This window comes from Phasianus colchicus, chromosome 7 (genome assembly GCF_987193195.1).
Source record: "Phasianus colchicus chromosome 7, bPhaCol1.hap1.1, whole genome shotgun sequence".
NCBI lineage: Eukaryota > Metazoa > Chordata > Aves > Galliformes > Phasianidae > Phasianus > Phasianus colchicus.
The window spans coordinates 10,648,886-10,663,489 of record NC_143442.1 but is presented as its reverse complement, the minus strand read 5'-3'; the positions used below and the strand labels follow the sequence as shown (position 1 = coordinate 10,663,489).

The following is a 14,604-nucleotide window of genomic DNA, read 5'->3' as shown; positions in this document are numbered from 1 at the left end:
TGTTTTGGATGAGTTCCAGAGTGAATTTTGCTCTTTTGTTTTGTGCATGAGGGCAGTGCTTGCAAGGCAAATTTATTAGCCTAGGAAGTATAACATTGGGACACATTAAAGAGTTGCAAGACAGTACAGCAAGGACTGCATGCTGAACTTAATAATGGAAAAAAAAAAATGAAGTGTTACCATACTGCTCCTACTGCAGCAATTTGACTGGCATGAATCTTGAGGTAAGCGTTAGAAGAGGCCCCAGATGAGTACCTGTTCTAAAATATTACCATGTCTTTAAAAAATTATCAACCTACCTTATATTTTTTCTAGAAAGATATAGCCTTATCCCTTATGTCATTGCAGTGTAATAAATTTAAATAATACACACCTTGGACAACTTCTGTTTTTGTGTGATCGCATTCTTGTTGGCTGTACCCATCTGCAAGCTGCTGCCTTCCTCTCATTATGCAATTCAAGAGTGCATGTACGTAAGTTGCTCTGGAAGTAATGCTTCTTATTTATTTCCATGGAATCAACAACAGGTAGAAAGAGCAAAGTAACACTGTTCAATAGAGCAAATTCTTAGTTATGAAAGATTATTTTTAAGCATAGTCACCACCATTAGCTATGCATTTTTGCCAGCAACTGACAAAAGTCTGCATGCTACCTTTATTTAAAAAAAAAAATACATATGTGCACCAGTGGAGCTGATACACTGTTGCCACTGCTGAGACATACCACCCACTGCCTCACTGTGCTCACATCACTGTTTGTCTCTGTAAACGTTCAGCAAGTACTGATGAATGTCGGTGAATGCAACTTTTTCTGCATTGAGAAATTCATTGACTCACCTTTGCTTCATGTGAGCTTCCATGTCAGCTACCATTCTGTCAGGCTGCCCCCTCTGCTGCTATCTGTCATGTAGCAACAAAATGTAACAGAATATTGGTGGGAAGGTTCAACCTGGACTGCCATACCACCAACCTCTGCCTCTGACATCATGGACCAACATGAGAAAATAGGAGGCATTAGTTTCAGAGCAGCCTTTGTATATATGCATATCTACAGACCTGTATAAAGATGTAGATGCAGGAGGAGGGATTGAAGAGCTTTTAGCAAGCCTTGCTTTGTCCACTGTCATCCTACAATGGCAGAGCCTATCTCTTTCTTAGATCTAGGATAATTACTCGTGACCAGTTCTCCATTCACTTGTGTTCTCCAACCCAGTGTACTGGAAGACAGAAATTCATCTGTTTACTGGAGACAAGAAGAATTGTGTTGGAGGTCCTTGACCCTCAAAACCTGTAATTAGACCACAACAGGAAGAAAAGACACTGCATAGTCCAAAATGAATCCTCCCATATTTGATCATGGAGGCTGGCATTATAATTCCTCGTATGCCTTCAAAACAAATGTAGAGTCAATTTCTTCTCCACTCTGAACAAGAAGCATTCAATTCCCATCCCAATCTATAGCTGATACACTTATGGTCAGAGTATTATTTACTTTTCAGTTTCCTGAGCTTACTTTCTTTCTGTTTAGCAGAAGAACTAGCAAAGTGCCACATTCATATTGATTTATTGAAAAAGGAAAAAAGCAGATGCATGTGATTGAATATCCAGCTCTGCTGGAATTTATTTGCGGTGATGGTGAGCACTTCTTTGTAATAAGATCACAGGTTCTTTTAAGATAACGTGCTTCAGCTATGCGTCTTTCTCTCCAGCAGCAAAGAATCTTGTTTCCAAAGGAGATAGCAAAAGTATTTGGATTGAGGATTGTGGAGTACATGATATATATTGTAAAAGGCCTGTAAAACAAATAGCTTGGACTGAATATGGATTTGTGGAATTGTTTTTCCTCGTAATGTCTGATCATGGGTCTTGCTGTGTGTTTTCTGCAAAGTGCTCATCACTTTGCAAGTTCAGGTCCAAATTTTTACTATGAATTTTTTTGATGCAACACCCACCTCTAAACAAGAGGAGCATCTGTGAACAGCTGTATTCCTTTTCTTTTTTTTTCCTTACTAGCTATGTTCTCTATGTTTCTGAGCCATGACTGCTCCTGTGCTATTCTGTTTATATTTTATTGACATGCAATACTGTTTGTGTCCACAGTGCTGCCTTGCTTGACCTTTTTATTTGCCTTCATCATCATGTATACTGAGTAATTGTCATTCCACACCCTGGCCTTCTCCATTCCCATTTGTTTAAAGTCTCTAGCATGCTGTTACCTGGTATTACACCATTTCAAGGAAACGTGGCCAGTTCTTCATAATTCTCTTTAAAAAGAAAAACCAGCAGCTTTTCTCTTTTTGCTTCACTTAGTTCCTTGTGTGTGAGCCTGTTGCTCTTCAGCTCCTATAATCAGAATGACTGCCAGTATTTCTTTATCGCACTGGTTCTCCATCTCCATTTGAACTCTTGCTTGGGGAGGGGAAAAAGAAGTCCTCCTTCAAGTTCTGCAGTCTTGTTGTCAGGAGCAGTAAAGCACTCGGGGTAGGATTTATGTATCAGAGGCTGGCTGATAATAATGCTGTACCAGAAGAAGTCTTTCATTACTAACAGTTGTTCTCTGATTTGTTTTTCTTTGCCTTTCTTTAGAATTTGGGATAGTTTCCTTGATATTTTCCGCAGCATTGGCCTACTTCCCCTCACGCCCTCCATTCCCTCCCAGTGTGGCTGCAGCTAGTCAACGGCTTAGCTACAGGAGGAGCTTCTGCAGACTCTTAAGGTAGGTCCTGACTGAGCTTCCACTGAAGAGATCAGCACCTGAATAAATGAACGCAAGTGTCCTTTAATCTTCTCACTGAACACACAAGTTAGTTTGTAGTGCTTTTAAACCCAATCAAATAAAATATTAATGCTGAAACATTAAAAGATGGTAACTACAAGAAAATAGACATTAAATTTTAAATGGGTCTATCCCAAATCTTTATGTGAGCATCCTTCTGCACCACCACTGCTGGAGTCATTCTGTTAGCATGGCTGCTCTTATGCAACGCTTCTGTTACATCAGGTTATACAAGATTGTTACCAGTGTGCATTCTGCTGAGTGTGAGGTAACAGTTAACAGAGCTGGACGTAACTAATTAATAAGCTGCTTTCTTCCATGCTTTTTATATTGGAATTAATTTGGGATTTGCTTGTCATTCAACGAGGTGTATAAATGCTTTCATTCAGCTGTAGGAGCAATGAATGAAATATCTGAAACCATTATATGATCTGTTAGATCTTGCTAATTTTAAAATATGTGGGGCAGAAGGGTTGCCAGTTCTGTTTCTGGACAACTTCAGTGATTAATTAGTTTTCTCTAAATTTAGAGTTAGGGGGAAAAAAAAAAAGAAAAAGAAAGAAAAAAAAAATAAAGTGGCATCTTCAGCTTTACAACTTTTTGCTGTCTGCTTAGATTTTAAGATTTTTTTTTTTTTTTTTTTTGTAAAACAGTGCCACCCCCATTGTTTGAAGAATGTCTTGTGTAATGGAAATACAGTATCAAAGCAACTATAACATTAATGCTCAATAATTGTGGAGGCCTGCACGTGGTGTGTGGTAATGCGTAGAGGAGCTTGCTGGGGCAGAAAAGATCTGTGATGCAGAGTATGATGGATTTCACTGGGGAGGTTCAAATTCTTGCTGCAATTTTTAGCTTGTAGTAATATGAGATGAATCTATATAAAACAGGCTGCTTAAAACTTGATATTGTTGGAAATTCAACTATTCAACTATTGTTTTCTGTACTCTCAAAAAAACCTGGTTAGAGTCAGCAAAACCAGCACCTCCTGTTTTTATCTGGTAGGTTTGGAGGCTTTTGTTTCAGTTTGGAGGAGTAAATTTTTTGGAAAAAATAATTACTCCTATGTGCTCATACTGAAGTAGGCTGGTAGTTGGGAGAAGATGTGAATACAGCTGGCTGGTTAGTCTGCAAAGTGACCTACTCAGGATATTTAAAAAATAGCAATTCCCCTAAGGACACTTAGCACACCCAATAATGCTGTTAAACGCCCAAGTCGGTGTGTAGTGAGACCCTGCCTGAGGGCTACGTTGTAAAAATGTTGCTGTTGAATAGAAATCCGAACAGCAACCAACTCTGCAGCTAAAATATAAAATTTGTTGACGGTACTCTTTTTGGGAGTTCTATAACTACAATATTGCTTGTTCAGCATGTTGTAAATAGTGGGCCTGAGATACTGGTAAGTTCAGGAGATAAGCAGCAAAACTGACCATTCACAGTCAACCAAACTTAGGAAAACAAAATAGAGACACAAGTAATCAGCATAGTTCATCATGTTTCAAAGTCAAGTAGATTATTGTCTTCCTTCCCTCTGGTCTTTATGCGTTCTTCCATTCTACCCCTTATCAAAGGCAGTTCTACATTCCTCTGTGTATGAAACAATCAACAGTTCATCATTAAAACTACTTATCTTGGGGAGCCTTTCAGCACCAATCCATCAAGTAAGGCGGGGGTCTGTAAAAGAAAACTATCTGCTGTGTTTCAAGATAAGTCCATCATCTGGTTCGTTAGGCTTCTAACCTCTGTTGCCTGCCTAACCTAGACTCTGTGATTCTTGGAAAAGAATCTTTCTTTAGACCTTGTGGTATAGGTTGAAGGTAGTCAGCTGATGACTAGGAGGAAAATGTGATTTTTCTCCTTTGTTGCAGACTTGCCCTCTGGTAGGAGAACTGTATGTGTAAGGCATTCAGGATGTGTGTGAGCAGGTCAGCTGACTTCACCTAAATGTACACCAAAAAACATTATTGAGAACAAGAGGTCTTCATCACTTCCTTCTTCTCTGCCCCAGGCTTCAGATTTTTGCTTCAGAAGAAAGCTGTGTAGCATAACTTTATCACTGAAGTCTTTGACCTCTTTTCTTGAGTGCCAAAGTGATCTGTGACTTCTTCACAACTCCTAAGCTTCTTCATGCCTTCAGGTTGTTGAGCAGTCTTCTTCATGAGCTGCTTCACTTAGAGATGTGTTATATAGGTCTTCTTAGGGTCATGCATCCTCTGTAGGGGGAGTTGCTTTAGATCATGATTTTTTTTTTCCTGCCTTGGAGGATTCCTGCTTCTGGCAGATTATAGCAATTAGCTGATCTTGGGTTATCTCCTGATACCAATTTTCTGAGCCTGGGAGTCGACAGATTAGTCATGGTTTGGGAGCTAAGCCCAATTCTTTTAACAGTCTATCTCACACTGTGACAAGCCTAGTTTGAATTTCATTAGAAAAAGTACTGTGCCCTGTCTCAGTTTCTTAGGTGAAGTAAATATGTTTTTTTTCCTCATTGCAGAATATGACAAAAACTTCCATGGAAAAAATTCTCTTACGAGTAAATAGTTGATAATATTAAGAGAACAAACAGTGATTTTATTTATTTATTTATTTATTCATTGATTCATTCATTCATTCTTTCAAATAATTAGATGCCATTAGCCAGTTATGTGCCTTTGTATTTTCAAGGGACTGTGTAAGCAATTTTGAAATGGCAGGGTTTTTTGTGCATCATTACTTCTTTCATGAAACTTCCACATGACTTCCGTGTCCAGCCTGGAAGCTGTTTGGAGTGTGTCTCATGTTAATAGACATTGTCAAAGTTATTCTGAAAATGCTGACTGACTTTGACAAGGCTCGCCTGTGAACCAGCCTGTTGTATGGATTCTAGTAACATTAAGTAGAATTCTGAAGAAAAACAACAACAAAACAGCAGAAGAAAAAGCCAATTTGGCATTCCAGCAGAATGATTTAATGGAGAGCCTAATGCTGATATCCTGTCATAAAGGCTGATATGATGGAAAAAACAGTGTGGGTTCACCAGTTGATGGTGTGACAGACAGCACATTTTTCTATTTTCAGTGGAGCAGTTGCAAAATAGCAAAAACAAATACAAGTTGCTAAAGCCGTGAAGAGTGAAGCTGATACTTAAGATGTGTGTTTCAATTGGCTTTGACATTTACTGTAGCCAGTGCTAGCTGTTGCTGTACAAGGGGACTAAATGGCATATGGTGACTGATGCCACTTTGTCACTGCCGTGCACCCTTTCTTCAGATTGGTTTCCTTAACAGGGAGACTGGGCAGGGTGGCAGTGTGGGGGCATCTGTCACTGGACGATGGTATGATGCAGAACTGGATCTCTGGTACTGGGACTAGAAGTTGAGTGTGATGGAGCAGCTACCCCATGTGCCATCTTGTCACATTGCTTGAATTAGAGAACACCTGGATCTTGCAAAGAACCAGGTGCTTACAGCCCGAAGTAGCTCATTAATGAAGTTCAGACAGACATTCAGTGATTTTGAATACTGGGCAAGTGTTGTTTTGGAACTTTGCATTCAAAGTTGTTACTTCTTTGCAACCTGTATATGGCTATATAATGTCCATGCAAAATGGGACTTTCCCTTTTATTTTATTCTGTAGATACTGGAATAGTTTTTACACAGGTAGGAATAAGTAACATAAAACCTGCCTGCAGAGATGTCAGGATGGCACAGGATGGACTAGACTTAAGAGAGCAAAAAAGTTGTCAAGAAGACAGCAAATGCATTAGCATTCGGAGAAATATGAGCAGTGTGTGGAAGAGTTGGAAGTCTGGTAGTTGTTTTTCTTTGCATTTAAAAAAATAAATCTGACATGAATGATATTGAAAGAGCAGGATATGTTCATGTGATATAATCTGTTATTCAAGATGAGGATGTGTGAAAAAGAACAGTGTGTAGAAAGAACAGAGTGCTGGCTAGAGTGCTTTGAATCTTCTAAGGGAGTAAAATAGTGTAGGCTAAAACCTCTGAATATTTTGGAGAATATTTTCCCTCCCATTTGGTTTTTGTAACTGTGTGTTATCAAGTGGCTGCTGCATACCAAGGAGCTGGTACTGCTGATCAATATCAAGTTTACATAAATTGTCTAGGGGGAGGAAGGAGTCACGCTTCGTGTTTATACAGGTAACCTGTGGGATAACCATGGGATCGCTGTAAAATCTCTTCACTTAAATTTCACCAAAATTCCTCATTGTTGGAGCAATCCAAAGTATGTTTCCTGTTTTTATTCCCAGATTGAAACATTTTAGAGGAAAAGCTGGGATCTGCCTTTGCAAGGGTGCGGCATTTCACTTTGGTTACAGTGATGAGGGGATGAGATGGGGTGGGATAGGTGGTGATTTTTGTCTGGCAGCTCTATAGCTGTGTGTGGTGAAGATGGTAACACAACTTTGCTTTATCTTTTGCTGAATACTGAAGGTTGATTAATTTTAATTGGGGGAATAAAGCAAACATATTGAGTATTTAGACAGAATGCTACGCTTGTCTCTGTGTTTTGATAGCTCAAACTGTCAGAATTTTCCACTGTTGCAGTTGTACCCGCCTTGTTATGAAACCCTCCCTCTCAACAAAACAAGTAGTAGTAAAACCATGTTTTAAATTTTTTTAAACAGTTCAGAGCTCTGCTTTTATGCTTGAAATATGCTTTTCCTAAATTGAATTAGTGCTTTTTGTTCCTAACGTACACTTAGCCTAAATAGGTTGCCCATTCAAATGCAGAAGAATTGCTTGTGGAAATGAGAAACATATGAGCCCAGCACATTATGAAAATGGTTGGATATGGAGAGACTGGCTTTTCTTAATGTCATAGTGCTAAGGCAGTAACATCCCAGCCGCTCAGATTTTAGTAACTTGTCTGGATATCTTTGTTGTTTTTCCTGGCTCGCTCGTTCTTCAGACCTCTGCTATTTTTCTTGATGGGCAGAATATAGATTGTGACTGTAATTTACTCTAGCAGCTAATCTTGGTGCAATTTCTAATATAAGCTGCAGCTAATTGCATTTGTTTTGTTTTCATAGCAATTTCCGATTCTTGATGATTGCTTTAGCCTATGCTATACCACTGGGTGTTTTCTCTGGCTGGTCTGGCGTTCTGGATTTGATATTAACACCAGTTCATGTGAGCCAAGTAAGTATCTCCTGACTGATAATCAACAGCTATTTTGTAAGTGGCATGTTTTTATTTTGCACTAGCGTACAATTTTATCAGGTTTTTATAATACATATGAACCACTTTTATACTGAAATGTTAAACAAAATAAACTATAGCTTTGGCATTCCAAGCTGTCAAGATCCTTTCTGTTGACTCTCAGCTAGTGGATTGTAGTTTCAGAGCTGTGTACGCCTTTTGACAAGAGTGAAGAGACAGATGAACAAATGGGAGTATTGTTGGCTGCTGCACCTTTAGTAATAGAAAATAATGTTTACCAGATGAAAAGGATGAAATAGGGGAAAAAAGGATTTCTAAGCTTTTGATAGAGTACAGTTGAAATCCAGAGGACATTACTTGAATGATTCCATTGAGGAATCACATCTAGGGCATAGGCTGATTAGTCATACTTCTTTTTGTAGAAAACTTTGTTTAAAATACTCTTATAAAGGTCTTGCACCTAATGTTAATGTTGGGGGAGTGGGGCATGGGATGAATTTGCTAGCAGTCTGCAGCCCCTGTGCACCATTTGTTTTGAAAATAGCATCATCATACTTTCTCTAACAAATTTCTTTATTTTTCTTCATTTTTCTCCTGGCAGGTAGATGCAGGCTGGATTGGATTTTGGTCTATAGTTGGAGGTTGTGTTGTTGGCATAGCAATGGCAAGGTAGGAATAATTGCATCTGCTTTTTCAACTGTTATTTGGCTTTTGCTCTTAATAATACAACTTTTTTCTCATCTTTTAGATACTTGAAATAGTAAATGCGTAGTTCTGGGATAATGTGTTTTTTGTAGAGCAGTGTGTTTGTGTATTCCACGTTACTGCTCTCTGAGGGTTGAGAGCACCGCACACTTGTGCCTTGATTCAACAGGTCATACTGTTAGTCCTGACAAGCACTTCCTATGTGTTCTTTTAAAATGGTTATTGTGAATTCAGCTGCCTGCTATTAGGGAGAATCCATTATAGCCCATTTGGAAAGCATTGAAGAAATAGTGTCTGTCTCATTCCATCAATAATTTTGGGCATGTTGATTCCTGAAGAGACATCAAGAATGTAGCACAGGCAGGTTAGACACAATAATTGTACGTTCCACCACAGAAAAATTACTCTGGGCCTGTTTTGGCAGCTTGCTGGATTTCTGTATGGTGCTTTTTCTTTTTCTTTTTTTTTTTTTTTTGCTATGCTGGTATGGGTTGCACTATGGCTGTACCTATGCTTTTTGTATATCCACACATGCATATCTCTAGCCATCATGAATGCTGAATGATTTGAGAAGTGGGAAAATAAGGAATGGGTTGCCCTTCCGAAAGGCTGCTGCTTTTTAAAATTTCAATTAAATTCCCTTAAAAAAAATGATAATAATAAAAACAGAAGAAAAGAGGAGGTGGAAAAAAAGGTTTTCTGGAGGTACTTGAGCAGTGAGTTTATAAAAACTTTAAAACAAGCTGCCTGGTCCTCCTGCACCTGGATTTCTAAGTGCTATCTTGGCTTCCTTATGCCCACTTTGGCTCTGCAACAAGTTCTTCAAAAAAGTGCAGGGGTCTGTCATAGCTATTATTGTGGCATTGTGGAAAAGTTGTCATCTTAGGACAGAAACTAGAGATTTCATCTACTCTTTTTTTAGCTTAACATCATAAAATCATTTAGATTGGAAAAGACCTCTAAGATCATCTAGTACAACTTTATACTTACCACCTATATTTCCCACTAATGTCCCTCATATTGTCCTTCAAATGTCTCTCTGGCCCACCCTTCAGCCTAGAACAAGGCATCTTTGGAGTACACAATGCATAAAAATGTGAGGCTTCTCATCGTGACATTTTGCACGCTGGCTAGCAGCTGTGGTGGAAGAGGAGGAAAAATCCCCTGACCCTGGGAGGAGAAACAGCTATGTCTCTCTGGTCCTCTCCAGATGCAGGCAGAAGGGCTTAGTCTGTCAAAACAAAGTTCACATCCTGTTTTCTTCAGATCATCAAGAGCCAGAACTCAAATATGAAGTATTGTTTCTTAGAGAAGTAGATATTTAAAACTACCTGCTGTAAGTGATCTAGATGCTTTAGCAGGTTACCTGATGTTAGAAGGTGCTGTGCCAACTTAATCCTTTCCATCATGGGTTCATCTCTCCTGAAAGTCAGGACACCCTTAGCACTCACATTGCTAGGAAAGAATCTGCTGACTCGGTGCCAATGTGCGAATCTCAATCTTTATGGTAAATTAATTTATTTAATATATTGTCCAGATTAAGTTTCAGGAAATGCTGACTATCTCCTTAACTGCTTCAAGATTGATTTCAAACCTCACTGCATACTAGTACTTTGTAGCATCCAGAGATTTGCTTTTAGGTAAAGTGAAAAAATATCAACAGTCTCTCTCCAAATATGTCTTTCTAACTCGGGCAATACATAGTTCAAATGGGAGGGTTTGCACACACACTGTGAGGGAGGGGGTGATTTGTCACTCATGATGGATGGCTCTCCCTCCTAGGTCTATTCAGCATTTATCTGTGTAGGGCTGAATCAATGACGAGTCTGACTGTAATCTGCTGAAAGTTGTAATTAGGAAAATTAAGTAATGATTCTTGTCAAGGGTGACAAGTTGATGTATTTCAGTGTCAGAACTATGATTTACCAGGCAAGCAGCTCTCTCTCTTAACCACTCCTCAGGAAGACAGATTTTTTTTTTTTCTATTACTTTTTTCCACTAATTCATCAAAGCAAAATTGGTACAGTTTAGGAATCTGCCCTTTACATTTTTGGCAATGCAGATCCTACCATTTAGAACAGTAACAATCTGAGGCTCACACTGGAGCACTTGTTCCTGCACATCACAGTAGGTGTTTAGATCATCTGTATTTAAAGTTGTGCCCAGTTTGGAAACACATTTATCTAATATTTGAAATGGTATGAGTTTTCCTCAGCACAATACATAAATCCACCTACTGCTGTCCCGATAGACATGAGCCTTAGATATGTTTAGCTCATTTGTGTGATGCATTTTTCTAATTGAAAAGCTCGGGTTATTCTGGGCAGCTGGCAGGTGTTTTACCCCTTGCTGGCAGCTTTCGAATGATACTGGCTTGAAGAAAAGCAACGTTGAAGAGGCATGTTCATATTATTGCATGGCAACATAAATCTGTCCCCTTTCCCCAAAATTTTCTGTAACTTTATGACATGGTGATAATTTCCTTAGCAACAGACGATGTTGTCAGCAACACAGGTTTGTGACTTTAGCTATAGGATCCAGCCTAGGCTGATTTTCTGGGTTACAGGAGGCTGCTACCAACGGTAGGCTCAGAGATCTGTGTCCTGAGGGTGATAAGGGAAAGCGTATGCCATCTGTCCTGGTGCACCTACTTCTTTAGCAGATGCAGACATTCCCATACATGCTAGATGGTGAAGAAGGATGGTGGGGATAGAGGGAACAGTGATTTTGTCTGCCAGCAGGAAAAGCAGGGAGTCTTTGGGGAAGAAGTCTGAAATTGACATGTTGAGAAGCTTTTAAAATTGCTGATTTTGACCTTACTGGTCTTGAAGAATAGTTAAAGAAACTGACAAACTACTAAGAAGAGGTGATCCTGATTGCTGGATTTGAATTGTCAGAAAAACACAACAGAAACAGCGAGCCTCTGACTATTGGGGATTAATGCATAAGCCACTTAACACTGCAGTCGTAAACTTTTAAGATTATATACAGCATTGATCTCCGTCTACTGCTTATTGAATTACTTGCTGCTAAATTCAATATGGAATTAAAGCTTAGGGAGAATCAAAATAAGAGGAAAGAAATGATAATTTTTGCAGATGTCATTACTCATACATCTCTTTATAGTATGTAAAGAGCTAGGATTCCTAGCCTTCAAAATGTAGCATTTATTTCTTACATCAAGTAGGCTGTATGGTATCTGCCTGCAAAGTGATACTTACCGAGGCAGAAAGGACAATTTGTTTGTTGTGAACCAACCTAGGTGGATTGTGCTGCCATCAGCCTGATAGAAGTAGGAGACTATAAGTGCAGAATACATTCTTTTGACGTACGTCCAGCCCAAAGTCATATTCCTAACCTACAGAAAATTACTAGTGGGGGAATGACGTTGCCTTTTCTTTTTTAGTATCCAAGTTGAAATCCCTTTGGAAAAGAGCATTAGCACTGATAATTATGTTATGTGAGTGCTGCTCAAATGCATTATGTCATCTTGAAAAAAAAAAAGAGAAAAGATGAGGAAAAAAACAATTGAATCATCTCACGGTTTGAAGATCACGTTTACCTGAGTATAACAGCCTTGTGATGGTGTCCCCCAGATTATCACTGGGACAGGTGTGTAGATGGGGATGGCACAAAGACTTATGGTGTCTGGAACATTTCAACCCAAAACAGCCACTGGCAGAGTGTGTGAAAAGTTCCTGCTTTGCCTGAGCCCTTGAGAGCTCCATCACCAATTCTTTGAGGATCAGAAATTCTTCCACCTAGGGATTCTAGTATAGGGAGTTTTGTTGTTTCCCATAGGAATGAGTCTTGAAAGTTAACTATGTCTTGAATGAAATGCATCAGCCTACTCATATGTTAATTGTGCAGTGTGTCTGCCAAAGGAGACTGGCAAACACTAGCAAAACAGCAGTGCAAGTATTGGTGTGATGTTATGTCCAACAAATGCAAGAGGGAAAAAAAAAATCCTATCTACATACCAAGTATTTTCAGTTGATGCCTTGAGAATTTCTTGTTTTGGTTGTTATTTTGTGACAGCTAGAAAATCTATGGCACTTCATCCTGACAGCTAGAAATATCACCATTCTATAAAAAGCATTTACTTTTATTTCTGAGTGTGAGAAATGATTTTTAATTTGTTTTTATGGTTTCCAAAAGGTTTAATGAGAATTTACTGAATTAATTGTCAACCATCGTTTAAGTAATGTGAAAATTAGCATTTGTACTGCTCTGATCTGTGGGTTATTTTTTGTTTTTTTTTTGTTTGTTTGTTTTGTTTTGTTTTAGATTTGCAGATTTTATTAGGGGCATGCTGAAATTTATTCTGCTGCTGCTTTTATCTGGAGCAACGTTAGCATCAACCTGGTTCACTCTCACCTGTCTAACAAGTGTCACCCATCTGCCTTTAACCACAGGTATTGACGATAACTTTAATTTGTATTATTTATAGTCTGTATTGCAGATGTATACTTGCAGTCTCAAATCAACTATGTAATTAGTTGGTCAGGTATCTTTAGCAATAGGTAATTTTACTAATAGCAAAAGAAAAGGCTTGGAAAATTCTTTTTATTCTCTAAGAATTTTTAAAGTTGCTTCATACAAGGATTAAGACCAAACAAAAAACAGTAGAGTAACCTAGACTACACATTTAAGATTTATTTTGGGTCTGAATACTTTTATTCTGCCAGTGTTTAGGAGTAACAGTGGTGATATATAATAAATAATAATCCTGTGAATGAAAGTAGTGTTGCATATAATAAGAAATAGTGACATGTCTGGGAATGTAGGGCTTTGAAACTTGCATTAATGGTTGGAAACATGCTGCAGTTTAAACTAAGGTGAGCCATGGTATGTTCAGCTGTCACTACAATATGCTGTCCTTTCTCCCCCTCCACTGGTAGTATCTACATGCAAGTTCAGGGGACAACTGCAGCCCCAAATTTACACATCCTTCCCATCAGAAGGGTGGGAGGTAGCTGTTGGCAGAAGTGGAGGAAAAGATCACAATTCTACTCATGTTTCCAGTTGACTGGACCCTTATTTGAAAATCAGCACTGCTTTTTTTTTTTTTTTTTTAGTCTGTTCTTCACCTCCCTTTCTGCACCAAAGGATTGATATACCCTTGATTCCAGGGCTTTCATCCAGCAGAGTAATGAGTTATAGTAAAACTAAACCATCAAAATTTAAAAACCATGTTTTTTCTTCCCTATATTTAATAAAGAGGTTTTTATGGAAAATATTATATAAAATATTCCTTTATTCAAATTAAATTTTACTTTTAGTAAATGTTCTTGGCACATTGCATGTGTCATAACTATAAACCAGTAGTGGGTATGGCAAATTGAAATACATGATCAGTTCAGGAGAGAATTTCACCCTCTGGAGGGTGATTGGTCAGATTCATGAGTTATCTTGTGATTTCAACTTTCTTCAAAATTTTTTTCTCCAGAAGTAAAACTTAGTAAATAAATCAGACTTCATGGTGGTTGTCATAACAAATGACTACACTTTTCTTCTCCATCAAAGCTAAAATAAATGCCATAAAAGCTCTTACTTTTTTGTGCTTGTCTGCTTCATTGCTACAAGCCTGCAGTAATGTAAATTTGTACAGTAACTCTATCCTCTGAATTGATGCAACAAGCCAAATATCCCTTCAAGTCTATGCATAAGAATGAAGCAGAGAGGTTTTCAGGAGGTGAAAGTCATTACAGATGTATTCGCCAATGATCCAAAACAAAACCCAACTCTGATTTACTTTTTTTTTTTTGTCAAATTGCTCAGCATGCAGGAATTCCTACTTGTCCAGAGCATATTTGTGCATTACTGTCATTACTGTGCTGTTTTTTGTTTTATTTTTAGTTCTGTTTTTGTTAGGTTAGTTTTGTTTTTGTTAGGTCTGTCACTGTCAAGGCATAAGAGTGTATTAGGATATTTAGCACATCATATGAAGTATGCTGAACTT

General features: G+C 38.4%; 1 protein-coding gene across 2 annotated transcripts in view; it reads left to right on the top strand.

The window, feature by feature from the left end:
- Positions 1-14,604, top strand: part of SLC49A4 (solute carrier family 49 member 4) — a 60,433-nt gene that overhangs the window by 30,789 nt on the left and 15,040 nt on the right. For both annotated transcript variants that reach the window (XM_031590641.2, XM_090143671.1), the window contains exons 4-7: positions 2,586-2,715; positions 7,808-7,916; positions 8,539-8,606; positions 12,930-13,057. In XM_031590641.2, the coding sequence (XP_031446501.2) occupies positions 2,586-2,715; positions 7,808-7,916; positions 8,539-8,606; positions 12,930-13,057 (435 nt within the window). The remainder of the gene's footprint in view (positions 1-2,585; positions 2,716-7,807; positions 7,917-8,538; positions 8,607-12,929; positions 13,058-14,604) is intronic.